At 44.2% G+C, this 23,733-nt stretch overlaps 1 protein-coding gene across 1 annotated transcript in view; it reads right to left on the bottom strand.

Moving 5' to 3' along the window:
• Positions 1–23,733, bottom strand: part of zfhx3 (zinc finger homeobox 3) — a 140,993-nt gene that overhangs the window by 72,401 nt on the left and 44,859 nt on the right. The window contains exons 2-4 of the mRNA XM_041042028.1: positions 18,239–20,755; positions 17,488–18,067; positions 14,171–14,667 (exon numbers count right to left, since the gene is read on the bottom strand). Of these exons, the coding sequence (XP_040897962.1) occupies positions 14,171–14,667; positions 17,488–18,067; positions 18,239–20,719 (3,558 nt within the window). The 5' untranslated portion in view covers positions 20,720–20,755. The remainder of the gene's footprint in view (positions 1–14,170; positions 14,668–17,487; positions 18,068–18,238; positions 20,756–23,733) is intronic.

Below are 23,733 nucleotides of genomic sequence, written 5' to 3'. Positions count from 1 at the left end.
CTTTGAACTCCCCGCACAGAAACTCAGACACACCAGGGGTAAAACAATCTGCAGTCTACTCTCTCTCCAACCCTCCTACAATGCTTGACTGCCTGATCAGACTCGCACACCATGTACAATGCATACACAGATTTTAGAAAGGACAGCGACATACAGGGCAGGAGGTGCTTCATTTAACTTCTATTAAAGAGAGGAGCATCACTCATGTTACTTGGGGATGCTATAGAAACAGATCTGATTTCTCTCCTTTTCCAATGACTGCACAGACAGACTCTAGATACATTAAGAATAAGAACGACAAAAAACTTTCTCTGAACATTGCTATATAATACACAGGCCAATTGTAAAAATATCCATGCGCTCATACAAAAAAGCAACATTTCCTTAAAGAGCACATGCATACCTGAAATGGTGTGTTATGTAAGAACTAGGTGAAGCGCTTAAAAAAAAAAAAAAAAATGCCACTGTGTTCCCACAGCTAGAGAACCAGATGTCAGAGACACAGGCTGTTTAGCAGCAGCTCTCCCAGGCCTAACCACACTGAGCACACCCTGTCCTGCTGGTGGACAAAGGAGGGAATCTCCATTGAAAAGGGCCCTCTTTTCTCTCCCATTACCCGTGCTATTCTCCCTCCCACAGAGGTCAGCGAACAGCCATCTTCGTGGCGCTCCTCTGCATCTGCCAGCTATAACTGTTATTAATCAGGGAGAGGGCCAGAGGCAGAAGAGAGCACCTCTTGCTCCCCCACATTTGCACCCAAGCCAGGAATGAATGGTGGGGGGTGGGTGCCGGGCAGGGACGGGAGATATATGTGTGTATGCATGTATATATGAATTGGGAGTGGTTGGGGGGGGGGGCACGGGGTAAACACTGCTTGTAGGTGTGGAATGTCTGCTCGGCTCTTAGTGGGCCCACAGCGCTAAAGCTCTGGATGTGTCTGTCTCTGTCTACCATTATGCAAAGCCAGTTCTCTACTCCAGAAGACAAACACATATATACAGTATACACACGCTGTCTCACCCCACCCTAATCCCTCCTCTCCGCCATACAGGATACTTGGCCTTTGTGTTGCGTCTGACCAGCTGGTTGCCTGAATCAGCATGAGCAGCTGTCTACTGTGGCCAACGCCATTCTACCACGACCAGGACACAGTGACTCTTCATTGCATTGCTATGTCTTAATATGGCTTCCTGGCATTACTATAGCCATTTAAAATCCATCTAAGAAGCCACTGACCTCGCAGGAGTTTACACAGGCTGAGAGCAGGTTGACTTTTAGCTATAACACATATTGATGGCCTTTAACTAGTGTTTGAGAACCTTGGAGGTTGGTGCTACAAGAACTGCACTCACAGCTGGGGAAAGACCGAGCCCTAAAGCGTGAGTGGCCATTCAGTACTCTTGCCAATATGCCTTGTGATATATAGCTTTGTCTTTAATAGGTACGAGCATGGTGTGTAGGGCAGTGTCGTGAAAAAGCCCCAGTTTTATATAAGCGTTACAGTTCACTTTGATCTCTTCTCTTGCTCCACTGTTTATAAATCAGCCACACAAATATTTATGAGCGGAACGAGGAAAATGGCTGGTCTGGTTTGTATCTCTGCCCTCCTTCCCTCCCTCCCTGCTGCATACACACCCTCCCCCCCCTCCCGTGGCTGATGTGTGGACGAGGCCACCGCAGACGCAGAGCGAGCGTATAGGCCCCAGGCCACATCCATCATATCTGTTCTGTCTCTGGCTATTGTGTGGGCCCAGAGAAGGCTGACCTAACCAAACCAAGTGACAGAAAAGACGGCACATTTACTATGAATAAAACATAAAACTATGAAGAAAGGCAAACATCACTCGCCACTGATTTAACTTGTTTAAGATGATATATAATAGTTGAAATAGTACAATGTGTATGTGCATTTTGTGCACACAATCACAAACAAACCCACGCGTGTTGAAACAGGTATATATCTGTGTGTGGTGTGCACAAACACAGGCGTTTGTGACCCTGACTAATACATCACTAGTTCATCAGTAACAAAGTTCAATAAATTAAAACAGCCATGTTCAATACTTATTGCCTCTGCCTCCCTTTTAGCTCACCTATCTGTTTCTGCCTACAACACACACACTGGGATAGGCCCAGAGCCTCTGGATCCATATGCTTTAATTGCTCCCCCAAGTCCTAACCTCTGATCCAGATCACTCTGATATACAGCATCTCCATTAAATTGGGATGTAGGTAAATATTCTTCTAATGACCCTGAGCTCTAGCGACACCATTGAAAATGGAAGAAAAAAAAAATCAATCTTCTTTTTTCCCTTTTTTCCTTTTTGCCCTTCACTGACTCTATTAGTTCCCTTTTTATCTGGGTGTTGACTCCAAAAATGTGGAGGGAGACTGAGCAGAAGGGACTGTCTGCTCTCACTCTGACAGGGTACCAGACTTTACTGGGATGCATTTTGGTGCTCAGGAGATTACAAACCTATGCTCAGAAGGAAATATCTTTTGAACAACATCTTGACTGTCCTTTAAGTAAGACACTGGGTTTACTGAGCCAATATAAAAAAAAAAGTAAGACAACCGTTATCTAAACTGAGCAGAATGTTGATCCTGCAATCTAGACTTGAGATAATTTAAAAGATAACGCGGTTCAAGTGGGAAAGAGACAAACTTGACCAAATGTTGCCCATCACGTAGTGTGGTTGCACAAAAAGATAGTGGTGTATGCAAGGCTATGTGCATGTGTCTGTGCATGTGTGTGTGCACTGTACAATAAAAACTGATGAACTGTATGAGTGTGAGTGTGACTGTGTGAGTGTGTGTGTGTGTGTCTGTGGGCAGGGTGGGTGGGGGTAGGGGGGTGGTAGTGGTGGACTGGCTTGTCGATCGATGCAGTGATTGGCAGTTAATGGCTTTTCCTGTTCTGCCTTGGTAACCCTGGCCTGATGGCTGTTGCTTCTGATCAGAGATGGCAGATGGTGTTTGATTTTTGTATATAAACCCCTGACTTTGTGGAGATGGCTTCATCATGTTTAATGATTTAAAAGTTAAGTTGAATACTGGGAATACTCCAGTGCTGGATCTCTCATTTAAAAAGCCCTAACCTCCCTTCCAGATGTAATGACTGATCTCTCTTAAGTACACGCAGCGCTCATGGTTAGTATTCTGCTATAAGCCACTCCATCCTACAATGATAAATTATTTGAATGAGATTCACAGCACATATGTTTTTTTTCTCTATTTCATGTCATCCACAGGTCATATGACCACTCAAAGAATCAAAACTCCTCAAAGATCAAAGATAATCCTACAAAGACCTATCACCAAATTGTCCTGTTCTTCTCACCCAACCAGACACTAATGATACCATGGACAAGGAACTGAGCCCAGGAAAAAGGAGAAAAAGTTGTAAATGGAGGAAAATTGAATGATGAGCTCCATTTGATGCGTAAAGAGAAGATGGAAGGAAATGAGAGTACAAACAGCAGGTCCTGAGATCTCAGACTTTTTAGAGTTATTTCATGTTTCAACTGCTTAAGTCTTAAGTCTGTGGTTTAGGTCTATTTCACATCTCCTGTCTCCAAACATTTTGATATTTTATCTCCCCACAAAATGAGCTTATTACAAAAAAAAACAACTAAATTATCTAAACTGTCTAGGAACAATGAAAAGTTAAAAACAGTAAGGAGTAAATATATTAGAAAAGAGGGTGATTAAACTGAAAGATAAATGCCACACTCTCCCTGAGGAAAAAAAGATTGATCTGGTACTGTACTGTCGACAGAGTCATCACCAATGCTGCAGTTGTAGTATTCACATCGTCTTTAAGTCTTCTTTAAAATGAGGTTTGCTGAGACACAGGAAGGTGTGTCGGAACATTGGTGAGCACAAAAGCAGCTTATTTTGTGTGTGATGATAAAAATGATGATGATGATGTGTGTGTGTGAGAGAGAGAGAGAGAGAGAGAGAGAGAGAGAGAGAGAGAGAGAGAGAGAGAGAAAGGAGAGCAAGAGAGAGAGATTTAGAGAGAGAGGGAAATTTAGGTCTCAGTGGGACTCACAACTGCAAAATTAATACACCCTCACTCCTGAAACATCAACAAATAATAAAATACTTTGCTTTACAGAACTTATTAAGATGCTCCCTCTCTCTCCTCCTCACCCCTTTCCGCATGCAAATTAATACATTGATCATTTGAATAATAATTTGCATTCCAGATCTCACAATTTCATGTTCAAACTTTAACAGCTCCCAGAGTTCTCATTTAAACAGTAGCTGCACAGACAGTCCTTATGGTTCAAATTATTTCAACATGACTATTCCAACCTAACAAGCATAAATTAAGGAAATTCCTATCTGGTGACAGAGATAGGCCATCTGAAGGAAGGATCCAAGTTTGAATTATTCAGCAGTCCTTAATTTTAGGGCTAGTGTTGATTGAATGTGGTGACACTACAAAAAAAAAAAAAAAACTGAGTGTGTGGGGCTGGCAAGGAAGGCAGTGAGGGATGATAGTGTACGATCTGGGAGTGAGCCTTAAGAGTTCAGTGGCTACGAAGACTTCCTCTGCTGTCTGAGTCTGCGAAGAGGTCGCAGAGGAAAAAGTCCTCTGTAAATCAACGTGAGATTGAAAAGGACTTGATAAAACACAAATGTGTAAAACTGCTTATACTGAAAAAAAGCCTGCACGTCAGTTCCTTGCTTTCACCAGCTTTGGCTAGTAAAAGAAAAGTGTCAGACAGTGTGACCCCAAGATTTGCCACATAAATGAAGCAGGGTGGGGTGAAGGTGAGCAAGGAACGGAGATGATATGGTTGGGCTGGGGCTTAAAGGGTGGGTAGTTAAACTTTTCTTTTCTCCCTAACACCACTCTTTCTATTCTGGGCATCAGTTTGTCATGAAGGAATGTGAAGGCCATAAAGTATCGGTGCCCTTGAGAAGCTGAAGAGCATTCTTGTCCCCAACTCTTAAAGCTGTCTCCCTCTCTTTCACTCACTATCACTTTCCTCAGCTCACTCTTCCCGCTCTCTTCTTCCAGCAGTAAGTTTAAAGTAGAACACAGGTGTAGAAGACAGCACCCGTGGGAAAAATAACATTTTGGAACATTCCTGGGGTTAAAAAAGAACTTCTTTTTCCTGATATTCTTCATCTGAGGAGCTATGTAATTGCCTTAGTTCCAAGACTGTGGCTTTGTCCCCCTTGTGCCTCCACCCCACACTCCCAGTCGCTACCTCTTACATCACTACCTTGTAATTTTCATATAATAATTTCAACAAGGGATTCTATTCTCTGCTACTTTTTTCATTTTCATCTTTCCATTTTATCCATCTTTTGTATTCAAGAATAAAAGGCATGATGAGAAAACAAGGTGCAAAATGATCTTTTCCAGAGCCCCCAATAAAAACCACATGACACCCTGGGCTGCACTGCTTAATTACAAAAGGATGAAATCTTTTCTTCTACATCTGGAGAAAACATTGTCTACATAGAACTGATAGATTTACAGCTCCCAGTTCTAACCCTGGACTCCAGCACACAGCAATTAGGCAAAACATGGATGAACAACCAGCGCCATGAAGTTCAGGAAGAGATGGCTATTCTCTCTTGGCACCATAGAAAAGGTCTCTGAGGCCCCACTGTTTCAAACAAAAATTCTGCCCAGAAAAAGGTCCTCAGGAAACTGGCGGATGGTTAATTTTTATTCAGGCCTTGACAGTGGTTACAGAGAGGTGAGGCGGACTTTTCACTGCACAGAGTACTTTACATCAGATTTCGCGCAACATAACCCATCCAAAATAGACTGCTTTGAGGAGAGCGTGCTTGCAGGCATCAGCATCTATCTGACCCAATCCAGGCGAGAAATTGCTGAAGTTCTGCAATCCAACAGTAATCGATGCACCACAAAATGGAAAGACCTTCGGGGCAGATTTGTTAAAACAAAGAAAAAGCTAAGTAAAACAAAAACAGTACATGCTCTGTGCACTTAGGAGCAATTTAAATGGCTGCAGCACTGTAAACCAAGCATAGGTTTAAAATTCCACTGCCTTCCAACAATCAAGAAAGCCAACAGGTTGTACAGTTGCACAATGAGCTGTCCGGTGAACTATATGTTGCTTTTAAAAACCAAATTTGTATAATGTGTATAAAAATTACTCTGAACTGTTTATAATATTGCATTTAGCAACTCAAAAATCCTCTTGGACTTAGAAGTGGAACATTACATGGCTAGGGGAATGAAAGAACAGCCACGGCCACATATCCATCATTCCATGAAATTTATCTGTCCCATGACTCTACTCTGTAGGCCAAACCCAAACAGAGTAGAGGTCCCTGTGTGCTCATCCTGGTACCTAAGACCTCTTCCATTCTCCTCATCTGTCTCTCCACCCTACCTTGCTTTCATGTAGAGCTCCACTGAACACAGACCTCAGAGCTGAGTAGTTTTGTGGCCCTGACCACTCGGGGGCCATTAATCTGGTGGCTAAGCCACTGATGTATTGATGGCACAGAGCCGGTAAGCCTGCCTGCTTCACTCTCTCCACCCCTTCAGCTTAGGCGCTACATAGATTCACAGGAGCCTCCATCTGGCCTCATCAAAGCAGCATTTACCTGCCAACTGCCACTGTTAGTCTTTCAGGCGCGGTGGCTATAGGTCACCTGATGCATTGACCAGTTGGGCAAAAAGACCTGGGATATGCTTGATTCGGGGCATGATAGGCATCACATGTTTGCATGCGCTCCAAACATAATTTAAATCCAAGTATATGAGTAGTTAAGTCTGCTCTCTGTCAGTCTTTTCAACCACTCGGAGTAGTTTTTATCTTACTACAAGAAACAGACATCACATAGGATTTAGGTGCTCTGTAGACCAGTAAATTCCAGAAAAAATAGTATTAGCATTTGTGTAACTATATTAATGTTCCAGTGAGCCTGTAGGCCAGCACACAGAATTCCAGAGATAGACTTGACCATCAAACAAGACATGTAAACGTTACTATTGGGGATGTCTGGTTATTACAAAACATGAAAATGCCTTTATCAATCACTTCAATCTGCGTATTCATTGTAATTGCGCTATTTGTGTGCATGTAAATGTAATGACAGTCAGCCTACATGGCAACTAATTTTACTACAGTTTGACTACCAAATGCATAATAGGTTTATTGGAAACTGTAGAGGCTGCTGATTACATGGAATCCTAAAACAGGCTTTTTGAAGACAAGGCAAAAAGGGCACTATCTCTCTGGCATCTTTGAAGTGGGGGTTTTGTGGGGGTGGTAAAAAGACAGGACCATGACTGATATTTCTGTAATATCATCTTTACAAGATAGAGGCAGGCAGAGCTAGAGTATAACACAGATGAGATACAGAGACCCTCTGGCTGGTGCAAGAAGACGTTTCTTCAAGATGTAATTGTTCTCTCATTAATGCCCCCATCTCCTACAATCACTTTTAGGAGACGGCAAAACTTTGTTTTACTGTTTGTCGTAATTTGAAAATTTAAAGACAAAATTTGAGCCTGGAAAACTTTATGTGTCCTCTTTTTCTATGAGATCTAAATCTGTTGATTGAATAAAAGAATCAGTGTGTTGACAATAACAGTTAACAGTACTTTGCTCTTAAGTGAGGAGTGAGGAACATCTAACAAACTGAAGACTAACGGTAAGTAGGGAGAGTGGGATATGGGATACAGATGGAGGATTTAGCTGAGGAGAATGTTTAACTTTCCAGCATGGTTGGATTAAAGATATTTAACCTTAAGCAGATCCCCATTCTAGACCACCCACTGGTTCACTATCAATACTGGTTTGTTTTAGGGGTAGAGTATTTGTCATGTTTATTAATTTTGTGGAGACAATGACGAGGGGTGGAAAGGTAGGAAATAAAGCAATGTAACATAGATAGAAAGCTGTGTGACAGTAATGTTTAAGAAACTGTTTCTACAAAAAGCGGAAACCTGGAGGGTGGAACAAACAGTGTATCTACACTGTACATCACTGGGTATGGTGCCAAAACCACCTGCTGTACACAAAGAGGAACTTATCTTTGCCTTGAACTGTGATGAACCCCAGTCACAAAAACCTGATATAACCTTGCCTCTTATTCCTTTCCTTCCTCAAAAACCAATCTGCCTTTTCTGCTGATCAGACTGGAGATAACAGGATCAACAGCATCTCTGCATGTTAGCAGGAGTGGAGCTGCTGCTCTTGTCCAACAAAAAAAAAAAAAAAAAAAAAGGAAAATCAAATCGAAACAAACAATCATTAATAAAATGACCAAGGATTTCCAACTCTCAGCTGACACATCTTTATCATCTTATGGCTCTGTACAATGGTACACAGACAATGCATCTCTATGTCCACCACAGAAACAGGATGGTCTGTAATGCACTGGACCCTTTTAACTCTAGCAACTGTGGTAAAGAGCCATTGGAAAAAAAATAAATAAACCTAGGCAAAGTCCAGTCTCCCTGGTCTAAGCAATTTTCTGTCCCAACCCACCCCCACCCTCTTTGCCTTCTTTCACTGTCATTCTGTGAGTCCCAGCAACACCCACAGTAGAGCAGTTGATCATACAATCAGCACCAACAGCAGCAGCAGCAGCAGCAGCAGCAGCTGCTGTGCCACGGGTCAAAGCCCGACCCTTTCCCTGGCCTTCTCAAGGGGTGGGAGTTATAAGAGTTGTGAAATTCTTACACACTGCCAAACACTAGGCCCTACTAACCCCCCTTATTTGCCTGACAACCCCTCTCTCCAATCCACACTGATTTTCTGTTGTATGCCACTCCTTCCTCATTCCACCCACCCCACTCAAAGTAACTGAGATTGGTTTGAGGTATGACACTAGAACGCAACTCTCTGCAGGCAACTATTGACACAAAGAGGGTAACCGGGTTTTAGGATTATGACTGTGTTGACTGAGGAGGTGTTATAAGGGCCCATTCAGAATTTAAATACTTCCTTAGCGCGATATTACGCCTTTGATCACATTCATTAGTTGTAGAGAATTATGTTATAAGATTAAGATAAAGTTCTCTATGAGCAATTAAAATAATACATTTCACAAGCCCTATGTTGTCATTTTCTGGCACTTTAAAATACAAGATTGCTTTGTGTGTGTGTGCGTGTGTGTGTGTGTGTGTGTGTGTGTGTGTGTGTGTGTGTGTGTGTGTGTGTGTGTGTCTCTTTGTGTGTGCATTCACACGCTTGTGCATGTGAAAGGGGAGAATGGGCTGTCTCCCAGGATGTGCAGCGAGCGCTTTATTAGAGCGGTAGTACCAGTAAATCAGAGCTCAGCTCTTCCTGGAACTGCTGCAACCTTTCCCACTGAGCACTATTACTGAACAATCATAGGCTAGCCATGATAATTAGCAGAGTATCTATCCTTCCAACCCTCCTGTCGCCCCCCATCCCCTCTCTCCTGTCTGTCTCTCCATCCTTCTACCCCTCCTCTTCTTAGAAATGTCTAGTGGGTGAGTGGGCAAGGCCAGGCGCCCGCTAAACGTCATTTCGCCAGAGGGCATCTCACATTACCTGCTGTAATTTTTGTTTTGACACTGGCCACAGTGACAATTTGGGTTCATTCATCTACCAACACAATAGGACCACCAAGAAAATATCAAGCATGCCTGGGACATCCCAGAAAAGTTCAGGAACTCGGGAGAGGAATTACACATGAACATGCCAACCTTTTCTGGGGAAAAAAGGGCAACAAGATTCCAGAGTCCAGACTACACTTTAACTTTATCTGATTGCATAACTGCGACATTCTTCTCAAGGTGGAAAACAAACATAACTTATTTGTGGTTGTACCCCAACTACTTATGACTGTATAGTCCAAGCGGACTGGAGTCAATCCTGGTAGTTATTATCATTAATGGGAAGAGGTCATCACAGCTTGCATTCCTGAGTCTGAAAAGCCAGTGCTTCTGCTGAGTAGGATCATTAGTGAAACACCTTAATGCCTTTTCATGTAACCACTAATCCCTTCATTTACATTACAGCCTCTTTTCCTCTATTATGTTTCATTGTGATTATTTGCTCTCTGCAGAGTGTAGACATTTTCTTCCCTCAGTGCTCACTGATTCTTTTGGATTGCACTGAAGGGTAAAATAAGAGCAGTAACTCTATCCAAGATACAGATGTATTGTGTTTGTTAATGGGCTCCACTTAACACTAGAGCTGCTTTCACCTATGAACATCGGATAATAGCTGCAGAATCAAGTCCGGACATCCATATGTGTCCAGAGTTGGTCTTTCACACATGTAGCACACAACCAGAGATTGTCGGTGTGAGGTGCGTTCACACCTACTGCAAATATTCCATTTGGTTTAGGCGAGGGGTGATGCCTGGATAGAGCGAGCAGAAGGCATGATAGAAACGTCATCAAAAGGCCCACTTACTCGCTGTGAACTTTCTGGACAATTACCTTCTCTATTCACACATCGGCTCAATCGGACATTACACTGTACTAGGAAGTACAGTAAAGAGTAAAGTCCGTTTAATGTTCGGTTCAACTGAGTCAGACATTTGTGTTCACATATACAGCTCCTTTGGGTAATGTCTAGAAAAGTTCAGGGTTGCAGTGCACGCATGAAAGGAGCTTATGTTAGTGCAGTTAAAAGTGCAGAGCATATGATCAAAACGGCTGTTCTCGCAGGTAAGGAACAGACAGTGAATGTGACCGTGTGTAAAGCAGAGAGAGAGAGATGGGTGAAAAGTTTGTGCAGCTATGTGTGTGCTCAATAGAGCGGGACCAGGACAGAGGGAGGGGTGACAGGACTTTCTTGGTTAAAGATTCCCCATCTGATAGTGACGGCACTTTCTCCCTTTCTTTCCATAGCCAAGCGGCATCTGGAGTGGATTTTGTGCTAGCAGACACCGAGGAACATGATTACATTCGGCTAACTGCGCTCTAAACTGATTATGCATGTGCCAAGCTAATGGACTACATTTGCAAGAGGAAAAATAACATCCAATCAATCTCAATTACCGCCAATTGCACCGGCCCCCGAGACAAGGAAGGTAGCCAGCTAACCCCCCCATGCTCCTCCCCTTTCCCACAACCCCTGACTGGAAGCTGAGGCCTGTGGCTGGGCCTGGTGAGGCCCCACCCATTCTGTCTGGCCAGAGCAGCCAAGGCCTGAGAGCTGGATTAGTTCCACTCATCTCACCTCCACACTAGCACATAGCCAAGCCCTGAGGCCTACTGTTGGTGGTATAAGAGCTATCATATTCACATATTATGTATGTGGATGAGTGTAAAATGAGAACTGAAGCTGGGTTTGTTCAAGATGAAGAGAGTCTCAGGGGAGAGCTATATATTCAAAAAACATATAATACACAAACTAAGGTTTGGATTATCTGCACTGCAAAAAAATCCATCTGTTTGTGTTTAGAGGTGACCACTCTAGGTCAGGATGGGTGACCATCATGCTATCGTCAGAGTATCTAAAAACCCAATGATCCATGAGAAAAAGAGACGGTGAAAGTTAGCCTTAGAGTGCAGGGGTGTGTTGGCAGAACACACCGTGCTCGGAATGGGTAACTCTCAACTGAGCACAGGGGAAGACAGCATCACCCCCCACTGTGTGGTGGTCCATGCGGTCAGGATGACTTGCTGGATCTTTCTGTGGTCTTTTGGAACATTCCAATACATGGGGTGGTGGGGGTGATATTTTTAGAAAGCCCTAATATGGGCCGCATACCACAGACTCTCAAATTATCCCATCCAGCTTAGCCCTCAGTTTAAACCTTCCTTTTTAATTCCAGTAATTACAGGCTCCAATTTATATGGAGCTGTGCACACAAAGGGCCTGTTTAATGCAAACCAGTTTGATTTGGGTGAAGTGTCCCAAGCATCTCCCACATCTTACAGCCTGTTTATGCTGACTTGATGATTTATTTTCTCCCCAAAAAGGTTAAAAATGGTGCTATTTGCATCAGATTTCTTTGGGGAGGAATAAATGAATGGTGATTTTCCTTTTTCGTCCTTACATAATATACCAAGTTGGGTTTGCAGGCTTGTGGGCCACTGTGGCTTTCTGCCTGTCAGTATCTCTACCAGGACAGTAAATCCAGTGAAGTACGAAGACTCTGACATTGTCAAGTGGGGAACCAGTGCTGCCAAGAGGCCTCACAACCATGTACTTGTTGTCCACTAATCACATTTGTGAGTCATAAAATATTGTAATAATTCTTGTCAACTTGCAAACATCTCTGTTTTTGAGTAGTGTCGGGATTGTCGGGAGTCTAGGGATGAGGAGAGCTTTTGAGGACTGCAGTATTCCTGGGTTGAGAGTGCAGGTAATTTCTGGACAAACGCACACACTCTTACTCGGAAGATCAATTGGTTTTAAGAAATATGGAGCCATCTTAAGAGGCTTAAGTCATAAAAAATGATCATGCCTGGATGTGTTGTACATATTTAATCCCCCACAGCCTGAGCAGCAGTATGACATATGTCTCTTCTTTCTTAAATACTTAAGCGGAAAAAGAGACACATCTGAAAAAAAATATATGTTTCTCTTTTGCCTTTTGGGCTCACAGCAAAGTGGAAAGCATAAAGATAATGCAATATAAACTGTGCCCTATCTTGTGAAACAAAACAAGTCTCTCTTTTCAAAGGTGTAAGGAAGAGAGAGAGTATGCCAGTGCCTGTCTATTTTTGGTCTAATGTGAGACTGTCATTGGAATGTGGGCCAGTAAGTCCAGCAGCTAAGGCCACGAGCGGATGACCATGGGCTGGGAAAACACAGGGATTTCTTGCTATGTCTTTTTGCTGCCTCACAACTCAAAGCATTTAAAGGTTATGATACATATTTGAATTTGTGTGTTTTGATAATTAAATAAAAAATTTCCGTGGTCCTTGCGATTTTTCTCTTTTGTTGGTATTTCAGCACAAATGCACTGAGGACAGGAAACGTGTCTGCCATGCCAGTGGATCTAAGGAACCATTCATAATCCTGGCTGATTTTCAACAGACAGCCTTTTTGAGAGGGACCACTTCACCTTAGTTTTTGAATGTGATGAAAACGCCATGCTTGGAGCAGCACATTTTTCACATGCCATTTAAAAACTCCTTTCCAAAAGAAGCCATGCTATAATATACTAATACTCCAACACAAATGTGTCAAGCAATAGAACTGTTCAAATAGTTGTCCTTGTTTACTCTTTAAGCGTAAAAGACTAATGGAGTGGACTTATAATAAATATAAAGACAACATCTACTAGGAGATGCACAATGAGGTGTTGTATGTTAGATTCTCTTGGTCTGTATATAGTGTTCACTTAGGAAGTATGTGTTGTCAGTGTTTGTATGTGTTTTGTTGTGTGTGTTGCACGTGTGTGTGCATGCACAGCTATGCCAGTTTGGGTTAAGCGCAGAGTGGCCAAAGCCGCAGACACACAGGATAGGTACCTAAGTGGAATCAGGCCTGTTAGATTTATGGCCATTTGTTCTGAGAGTGTTCATCCATTGGCTATTATGGAATGATTAGAGGAGAAGGTGAAGCTCCAAGTCCAGCAAAAATCAATACGGCTGTCGAGAACAATTCAGCCTTTCCCGCTCCGAGGAGTATTAGCACCAAACCTCTGTCTCCTCACACTTCTTCATTCGTCTCCAAGTGATTCACCACTAAGCCTCCAAACCAGCTTCACCTGCCATGTTCTTCTCATGGCAGCAGTGTGGCCCTGTTTCTATATGACTACAGGGAAGGCAACAGTTACACAACAAAGCTATCATTCATGCCTTGGGAGAGCAGCTAGTATAATGGTGTGGGCAGCACTAGAGCATTTACTGTGTTTTGTGGAGGAGTATCATGTTAGCAGGGAGACGATTAAGGACAAATTTTGCCATTTGTGTAAAAACCCAAATTTCAGTTTGATCATAAACACTCCCAAATATGACACAAACATATTACTTCTCCTGGCTGTATTATAACACCTCAAATAGTGCAATAATATAGACACCATTAGCATACTGAAGGTTGGCCACTGTATGACAAGAAAAGGCCATACTTTGAGTTATAAATGTCCCTGCTGCTGTCATCCTGCCAATGTTCATACGCTTTCTCCCCAGTTATGTGTTTATTCAGTAATGATATGAAAATTGTGATACAGTGTCAAGGACAAGATTGAGTGGTGGGTGTGATAAAGGAGTTTGAGGACCACTAACCTTGTAGAGTTTGAGGCTAGCCTCATGGCGGGAATTGACAGTATGCATTCTCAGCTTCTCCAGGCTGTTAGTGTAGTAGTCGCAGGCGTTGCACTTCAGGTGCACTGGATTACCTATGGCCACACACTTCAGGCGCCATTCATTGCCTTTGCCCCCTTCTTTAATGTGGGCCACAAGCTGGTACTTTTGCACATGCTTGTCTGTCTTGCAGTGCAGCTGGAAGTTGGCCTTGAGCTGAGTGGTGTAGTGGCACAACTTGCACTGGTGAGAGTCGCCCACCACAGCGCGCCACTCCTCCTCCGGTAGGCTGCGTTCAGCTCCCATATGCATGCCAAGCACATCCAGGTTATCAGTTGTGAAGCGGTTGCACACAGCGCACTGAAAGAGCTTGAGGGAGGGATCACTGGTTTGTGATAGACTTTCTCCCAGGGTCATCAGTTCTTCGGACACCAACTGCCCACCGCCCAGCCGCACGTCCATAGGAATCTCCCCACCTACTAGAATGAGCAGGGAACACAGAGACAGACAAAGGAAAAGAGGATAAGGCTAAAGAAATGTATTCAGATAGTTGCAAATGTACATTTTTCAATGTGTTAGACACATTCAAAGCTTACAGTCTACATTATAGTTAAGTTTTCAAAGAACACTTAATCTCTCAGTAATTTACTTCAGGACGTGCACATCATTATTTTATTATTTTGAGCTGATTATTTTTTCCAAAGGAGTTCATTAAAATTTGTGCCCCTCTCATTATTGTATCTCGGGTAAAGTAAGGCTGGTCAATTTTGAAAAACCATGTTCTGTCTGTCGGCATGATATTGCATGGAGGATAATGTGCATGTATGTATTTATGGGCCTATAGCCATCTTTGCTTTGAGGCAGAAAAGAAGAAAGCCTGGGCTTTTCCATAGGGACCAAAACCTTGCACACTGCCAGAGAATGAACATACACATCACACTGTTTGGGCTGGTGCACGTTCATGGCCTGTCTGTAAATCAACTCCAGAGGCCATGAGCTCGGCAGAAAAAGCAACTTATTTTATCATTACTGAAGAAGTAAGGAGTTCCCAAGCACGCATTACTGTAAATCAAATCCATCGCCCTTGTTTACTGAATAATAATATAAAAAATTCCACTTCTCTGGTTGGATTCTTGTGCGTTTTTCTCTCCAGATTGCCTCTAAATCAATATGGACACCTAACAGATTAATTCTGCTTGGTACTGAGTCTAAATGCTAGACGGGGGGGAAAAAACAGAGAAAGCACATATCCTATGACGCCAGCCACAGAACTATTGTCTATACAGTCTGGGAAGGCGGACTTTAAATGAAAGAATACGAAAAAAATGAGGTAAAAACAGCCGGAGTTTTTGCCTTTGCTTGCTGATCTTTAATCTTTCACTGCCCAGACTGAGCATGCAGGCTTGACCCTGCCTGGCTTTACACTAAATTAATTCCAGCAGCTCCTTTTTATTTATTGCTGCAGTATGCAGGCTGCTCTTGGACTTTTCTCCATTACCTGAGTTTTTATAGCCAGGAGAGGGAGACCTTTGAGAAGCCCTCTGAAATCACTCACAGACCCAGCTCCCCCAGTCATAGCTCCTTACACTCTCTCTCTTACAAACACACAGATGCACACACACACCCATTCACTATCCTGGTCCTGTCCTTTCCTGCACCTTACATCTCTCATTTCTACCTGGCTCTCATGCTGCATTACTGCGCAGATTCAGTGATTTACCACAGACCTGGATCCTGTCCCTCCCCAAATTCTAGCTGTAGACCATTAGCCCAAGACTGATTTGTGGCTTTGCATATTTTCAGGTTCTTTTGTACTGAAACCATAATATTGTGAAGGTATTTATGCCAACCCATGACCACATTTATACAAACATAGATTGCCAGTGCTAGGTGAATCTTAAAAACTTCTTACACAAAAATAGGAATAGCTATCTGACTTGTCTTTTGTGCAGTTTCACTGTGTATGGCGGACAACAAATTCCGGCACAAATCACATCTCCCTCCTCTCTTGCACTCCATCTCATATCTTTCTTTCACTACAGTAGCTGAGTCTTGGGAACGAGGATTACCAGAAGGCTGAGATCATGTGAGGTCAACATTTGTTATCTATCTGGTTGGCAATACACTCAAAAGTCAAAAATCCACTGTGAAAGCATTAAAGAGAACCTCTCACTTTAGCTCCTTGGCCTGAGATCTCCTTGTGATGGCAGATTCTCTCAAGAGATTTACTGAGCCTTATGTATCATACTATAGAGTTAATACCACAGTGTTTGTGTATGATGACTTTAAGCGTTCCTTTAAGTGTGACAGAGGATGACACCACTGTAGTTTATGGGTCCAGACTGTGTAATCATTACCTCCCTTGTAACATGCTTATTACAACTCACCTCACTGGAAAATGAACCAGATGGCAGAAGAGGGAAAAAAGAATTAGTCACAGCAATCAATTCTTGTCTGTGTCTTTGAACTGGTGACAGTTTGAGACAAGTCTGTACAAACTGTGGGGTTGTAACTGGCACGCCAAACACTCTGCTATGCTGCTGAATTACCCATGCTGAGCCCTCTAACCTCCCTTCTTTGACCAAGATTAAATTTATAGCTGCAATTACAACGTTAGAAAAAATGGAGAACTCCAGTGGTGAAGTTCAGCAGCGGCAGTTTGGGAATAATGATATAAAAAGGCTGAGGTTTGCTGCCTGAGGGGGAGGGCAGAGAGAAGAGAAAACAGTGATTTGGCCCTCTAACTCACCTTTTGGGAGCAAAATTGGGTATCACAAAGTGAACTTCAAAAATTCTGTCAAAATTAAATCAATACAGAGTCACTTAGATGTCCTGTATGGACTGTAAGGACTGTATGGACTGTAAGGACTGTATGAGAGGAAAAAACAAATTGCCTTCAGGCCTCTGCATGCTACTAGACACATTTATGGCTATACATTTGTTGATGACACTGATGGGTAGAATGCTCATGTGCACTAGAAGGTTTTACTATGGATATCTGATTAATATACAGAGCACTAACCCTACTGTCATGAAGACTACTACATGCGCTGTAATACACACTATCAGTAAGAAAATATAGAGAGGGTGCATGGTAAGCCCCCCTTGTAAACTTGTCTCTAATGGATAATTTTTCTTTCACCTCTCCCTCTTTATGTTTCAGTGACACTCTTCTTGTAAAATGAGAGAATGTCAAGTTCACTGGGGCAGGCATACCTAAGGACACAAGAAAAATGGCAGCTGACAAAACTAAAAAGTGGGGACATTTCTGAAAGCAAGAGAGGGAAAATTGGGCTCACCAAGTGCAGGGGCCAGGGCAGCCATGTTGGGATCCAGGTGAAAGCTTCCCATTAGGAACTGGGCTTCAGCTCCCGCTGGGTCTATCTTGAGGCCTGGTGGAAGGCTCATGTTCTGGGTCAGGTAATATTGGTAGAGCTCAGCCTCAGAAGGTGAAGGCATGGCTCCCAATCCAAGTCGGCCATGCTGCATCTGAGTCACATTCTGCTGGAGCAGCATCATGTTGTGCATGTGCTTCTCACTGGTCATGTGGATACGTAGGTTCCGTGCCACATTGGTCTCGTAGTCACATACCTCACACCGCCAAGTAGGTTTGCTCTTCGGCTTGGTCGGAGAGGGGGCCCCACACGGTCCGGCCATATGGGTGGAGGACTGTGTGGGATGGTGGTGGGGCGGGTGATGGCTACTGGCCTGGGTCACTGAGGGGACAGCCACCACTCCTCCTGGGGTATGTCCAAACACCTGCTCCTGAGCAGAGCCAATAGAGCCTCCATTCTGCAGTGTCTGCATGTTGTTCAGGTGCTTGTCCGACTGCATGTGGATGCTTAAGTTGCCCTTTGTGGTGGTTGAGTAGTTACACACCTGGAAGAAACAGAACATTTTTTCTTAAGCTGCAATAAAGTGATGGACATCACTTTTAAATATGAGTGTATATCTTAAACAATCTTAAATGGCTCAACAAATCAAGAACACAAAACAACTTAAACTGCAAAAAAAAAAAAAAAACTGCTGCACATTTTTCTTGCTACACACCTCACACCGGAAGGGCTTGTATCCACAGGTATAGCTTTCTCCACGAGCCAGACGAGGGTGGCTCTGACCACTGCTGCAGTACACACAGGAGCCACCAGAGTCTGGATGCTTCTCTTTCATGTGGGCCTCCAACGTCTGCTGGTACTTGTAATGCCAGTTGCATTTGGGACACTTCAGTGTCTTGCACGAGTTGCGTGAATGCATCATGGTCATGTGACCACCCAAGGAGCGTGAGGAACCCAGAACAGTGTCACATTTAGGGCATTCTACCCCACTTCCTCCATTGCCACCAGGCCCATGGTTCTGTGAACACTCGCCCATCCCTGTTATGTCACAGGAGCCCCCTGGGAGAGGGTGCGGGTGGCCATGAGATGAAGGGTGGAGGTGATGATGATGGTGGTGCATGTGGTGATGGTGCAGAAGGGCTCCATTTTCCTCCTCTCCCTCTGCTGGGCAATCATTTGGTTCTGGAGCTGTGGCACTATCTCGATTGGCACTTTCATCAGCAGCAGCATTGGAGGACAGAGGTGAGGAGGAAGTGCCAGCAGTGTCATCCTCGCTCCTTCTGACGGCAGCTGCCGCCATTGCCATGGGAACAGTGGGCCCCTGGCAGTTAAAGCTCAGAGGGAGCTCTGAGGTCCTCCCCCCACCATCTGCAGCTGAACCCTCTTCCTTGACAGAGGAAGAAGTGGAAGCAGGGGCTTTGCTGTTGAGTGTGGAACTGACTGCAGAGGTGCAGGCAGAAGGCTGGAGAGCGCTACTAGGCATTAATAAAGGAGATTTGGAAATGCTTTGGTTTGAGACAGCTGGTTCCCCCGCTTCACCCCCGCCGCTGCTACTGTTACCACCACAGGCCACTGCAGTGCTTTCTGCCTCCACCTCGTCTTCCTCCTCCCCTAACAACAGTTCATCTTCTTCTTCTGAGCCCCCCATCTGGCTAGATAGGCGAGCCTTGCTTTCATGTCCCTCTGTGTCCCCATCACCACCCTTGCATGCCAACTCTTTCCCAACAGGCTCCTCTATTCTCCCTCCCTGTTTGGGCAGGGCACTGGAGTCTTTGGCAGAGCCTGGGGATGAGGTAAGAGTGGATGCTTTGGGAATGCTCAGCCCCCCAAGAGAGAGGACTGAGCTTAGCGGGGTTTGTTGTTGCTGCTGCTGCTGGAGGCCAGAGTCAGAGTCTTTGTTCAGGAGGGTCTCGCTGCCCCCGCTGCTGCTTCCAGGCTCCAGATGGACACCACTAAATGTGCCATAGAAGCTCTGGCCAGAGTTAATGGGGAGCAGGGTAGGTGGCAGAGGAGTGCTCTTATTTTTTGGTTCCAGGAAACTGATGAGGGGCTCTTTGTCCTTCCCAATGCCCTGGATGATGGCAGATGCATGCTTGTCCCCTAGCAGCCGCCGCTCGTCCTCACACAGTGTCATGCGGTGATCATGGACGGCATGGGTGGCAAAGGAACGCGCATAGCCAAAGGACAGCTTGCAGAGAAAACACATGAGAATGGGCTTGCCCTTGCCATACAGGGCTAGCCCATCAAATTTGGAGAAATCCACGTTGTTGGGAACATCTTTGGATACACAGGACTTCTTGGCAGACCCATCGCTGTTCAGGTAATCCTTGTTGCTTTTGTGCCGCACATCAAAGACACGGAAACTGTGCAGGACAGGGCTGAGGCCTGCCATAGTTGAGGTATTGGGGAAACCTTGGTCTGAATTGCCAAACCACTTCCCAAAGGACGAGGCTATGTGGAACGTGTTGATGATCTGAGGGTAGACCGAGGATGAAGTCCCAGCAGGTTCCCCTGGTTTTCCCCCACTGGTAAGAGAGTTTGTGGGAAGCAGGCCGGGTACCATGCCCCCACCACTTTGGATCAACTGACTGAGGCTCTCTACGATGTAGGCTGAGCCATCTGGCTGGTAGACTATCTCTCCAGCCAGGTTCTCCACATCACTGCTCTCCTCTTCCTCTTCCTCCTCTCCTTCCTCACTCCCACTCTCAGGTGCTCCCTGCTGTCGTGTGGGCTGATGTCGTAAAAGAGTGGGCATGCCCCCTCCCCCTGAAGCTATTGGCACCCCGGGAAAGGGTTGAAGACTTGGGAAACAGCTGTCAATCTCCATTTCATCTAAGTCCTCAGATTCTTCTTCTTCTCCACAGCTCACTCCCTCTTGCTCTTCTTCCTCAAGACCCTCTCCTCTGGAATGCAGCTGCCCTGTGGCAGAACTATCACTGCGGGTTTGGGGTGATGTCTGTTTTGGCTGCTGCTGCTGGGACTGTAGTTCTCTCACCCCTTCATGAGGTGCACCAGGGTTTTGGGATTGAGAAGGGAAGGGAGCAGAGAGAGACAGAGGGTCCAGGGAAGGGGCCTTGTTGGTGCAAGGGACCTGTGAGCTAGAGTGATCGTTCCAGGGCTGTGGTGGTTGCTGCTGCTGGGAGGAGCCGAGCCCATCGTCTGTCCCAGAAACCACGGGAGACTCACAGCTGTCCATGCTGATGCCTACATGAGGCGTTCATCGCATCCAGGCCTGCAGAGACACAAATTAGGTGAGATAAGAGGTTATTGTTGTATTTGGGATTTTACGTAAACATATACACATGTACTGTATATAAGCACACACAACTCATCATTTACCATGCCAATGCTGGAAACATAAATGTCAGTACTTTCCAAAATATTACTACGCCTATCAAGAATAGATCAGATACAGAAAATATGAAAGGGGCAATATGTAAAGGAACTTCAAAAGAAGAACATCAAATGTATGGTGTGTTGGGTGAGAGACAAAAGTCTGAGATATAATTGGAAAAATGACACCATGCTCATTACACTAGATTAGGTACTTAAACACAATACCTGAGACAAGCACTAATAAGCCGTCCATGATTCATCTTCCTGCCATATCAGGAAGGTACCATCTTTTATCTTCACCTTCCAAACAACACCCCTAATCTTATATTCTGCAAATCCTACATCCGTTTTTAATTAACTTGCAGTCAGAAAAAAGGAGAAACAGACTAACTTAATGGATCAAATAGATTCCGTGTGAGATAATTAGACACTGAGAAGCCACCCATCAGCACATTGTAAATTTACATAACTGGAGGAAAAAGGGAAAACTGCATCTAAAAAAAGGCAATTCTTTACAGTATCATCACCCTCTTCAAGTTGTGCACATATGAGAGGAATATCATACATGTGCATTATTGAAATAGAGGAGTATGAACTCTAACGAGAGCAATAAAAGTCAGTATTTTCTATGAGCCCAAAATACATAAGCTGGGTTGGGACTTCACTGCAGCTGTGTTTAGATCTTGCATCCAATAACCTCTACGCTCAGCCTGGTTTCAAACACTCCAGCCGTCCTCCGCCTCTGAAATAATAAATGGGAGCTGAGCTTTCGGGAGCTGGCCATGCCCCGAGCATCTGAGAGGCCCAACACAGGCTGCAATTTAGAGCGCAGAAGAGATAAAATGATAGCGCAAGATACTGCTGAGCTAATAATTTTATTAAAGGGATGCAGCCAACATTGATTAAAGGGGGCAATCGGGCTGAAACCAATAACTCTGGGCTGCCCTTTAACCCACCAGCACTGAATATTACATGAGCAAAGTTTCCCGGCACCAAGCTCACTGCCATGTCCCAGTTGATTAGCACATTCACTGCTTGCACTTGATTTATTTACTTATTTACTTAGGGATGCAAATTTCAGCTGTGATCAGAATGGAGTCTACCCCCACACCCTAACATATTAACCACTGAGAGAGAGGAGAGATTGATAATGTCTGTCTGCCTCTTCATGAATGTCTGATGAGGCTCACCTCCCACACAACATACCTGAGACCTCTCCAGCCTATATGCACTTGAACTACAAAAATAAGGGAATCCAATTTTAAAGATGTCCTTTTGTATTTGGGCTTCAGAACGAACAATAACAGATCAGAAGAGCACATGGTGGTAAAAAGAACCAAAAAAGAAAGGAGCACTGTAATGATAAAGCAATGAGTTTAATTTAAAATGCGGCCACAAAGATGATGTAGATGTTACTATTATAAACACCTGGGGACAGACATTTTTTTGTTAGTATGGGCCATCTGATTACTTTGTTTACACACCACAGAAGCTAACCCCAGTGACCCTTGTCTTGCTTTGCATACAAAATGAAAGATATTAGACCGGCTGGCTTATTAACAAGATTGCTTTATACAGCCAGACATGATTTAGAGATGGCTGCCATATTGAGTGAGGGGATACTAGCCCTACTGGTCTGTATTTATTATCTGCTCCATTAATAAGAGGCTATGAGCTCAACAGCCATTTCACACAAATGGACTGAGGGCAGCGAGAGTAATGCAAGAAAAAAAAAACTATGCCACATGTCAAACAGACAGTGCTTCTTCAAACTAAAAGCACATGAATAAACTGCTCAAAATGAAATGAAAAAAAAGGAGAAAATGTGACTTGTCTAAAAGGACTGCCTCTTCGGAAAAAGTCTCCATGTATCCTGTCTGAACATGGAGTGTTTCACACCTTGTTCCTGTAATCTACCTTATCAGCCCCTCCTCCAGATTCCACTGCCTGTCTTGACCAGACCTGAGAACACTGGGCCCACATGTGCAACTAGTAGTTAAAATTGCTAGTTAACAATGACCTCAAAAGTTCTCTCCTCTCATCTCTGCCTTGATGAGTCTGAACAGAGTGGCTACAGTGTACTGTACTGAGGGTATGTACCTATCCATTCACATTACTGCTGTAAGATACCTGAAGCAATTAGCAGTAGACGGAATAACACGATGACTCTTGATCAGTGCTGGAGCTCTGAGCCAGCTTGGTGTGTCCACTGCTTACAGAAAACAGGATTGCCCTTTAAAATCAAGATGGTGTAATTCAATAACCTGCAGTGGTTACTGATGAGCAATGGGATTGTCTGGAGTCTGCAAGTCGCAGATGGGCCAACTGATATAACGCTGTTTGTCTCTCGGAGGTCTGCCTGGCTCAGTGACACCTGTTTAAAGCAGGAAAAGCTTTAATCTCTGGGAGGCACTAAACAAGTCCGGGAGACAGACAAAGAGACGCGGTCGAAGAAGAGGGGAAGTGGAGGAGGCCGGTGTCTCTGTGTGCTGACTGTGTTAATAACCACAAATCAAAATGATGGAGCAGCACACTAAAGGTAACTACTGCTGAGTGGTATTATGTAAGGTTATATACTGTAATATGTAAAAAAAAAAAAAAAAAAAGTAAGAAAACTTTCTTTTGCATACTGGCACTGATGCTGATTGCACAAAACAAATGTTCCTGCCATGGCCTCTGGCCTTGTGCTGTATCACAATTCTAAATGTGGGCCCACTGAGTTGACAATAAGCAGGCTGTATGCAGCCAAAACAAGCTTTAGTTGACAATAAGAGATAATCAGAGAGAAGAAAAGGCTGGATTCCTGAGCTTATCTGAGGGTGAGGATGCCGATGCACAGATCCTGACTGTGGAACTCACACTCCTGCTGCCACC

The sequence above is a fragment of the Toxotes jaculatrix genome, chromosome 1, assembly GCF_017976425.1.
Source record: "Toxotes jaculatrix isolate fToxJac2 chromosome 1, fToxJac2.pri, whole genome shotgun sequence".
Lineage (NCBI taxonomy): Eukaryota > Metazoa > Chordata > Actinopteri > Toxotidae > Toxotes > Toxotes jaculatrix.
The sequence above is the reverse complement of the archived record's forward strand: the minus strand, read 5'-3'. Positions and strand labels throughout refer to the sequence as shown.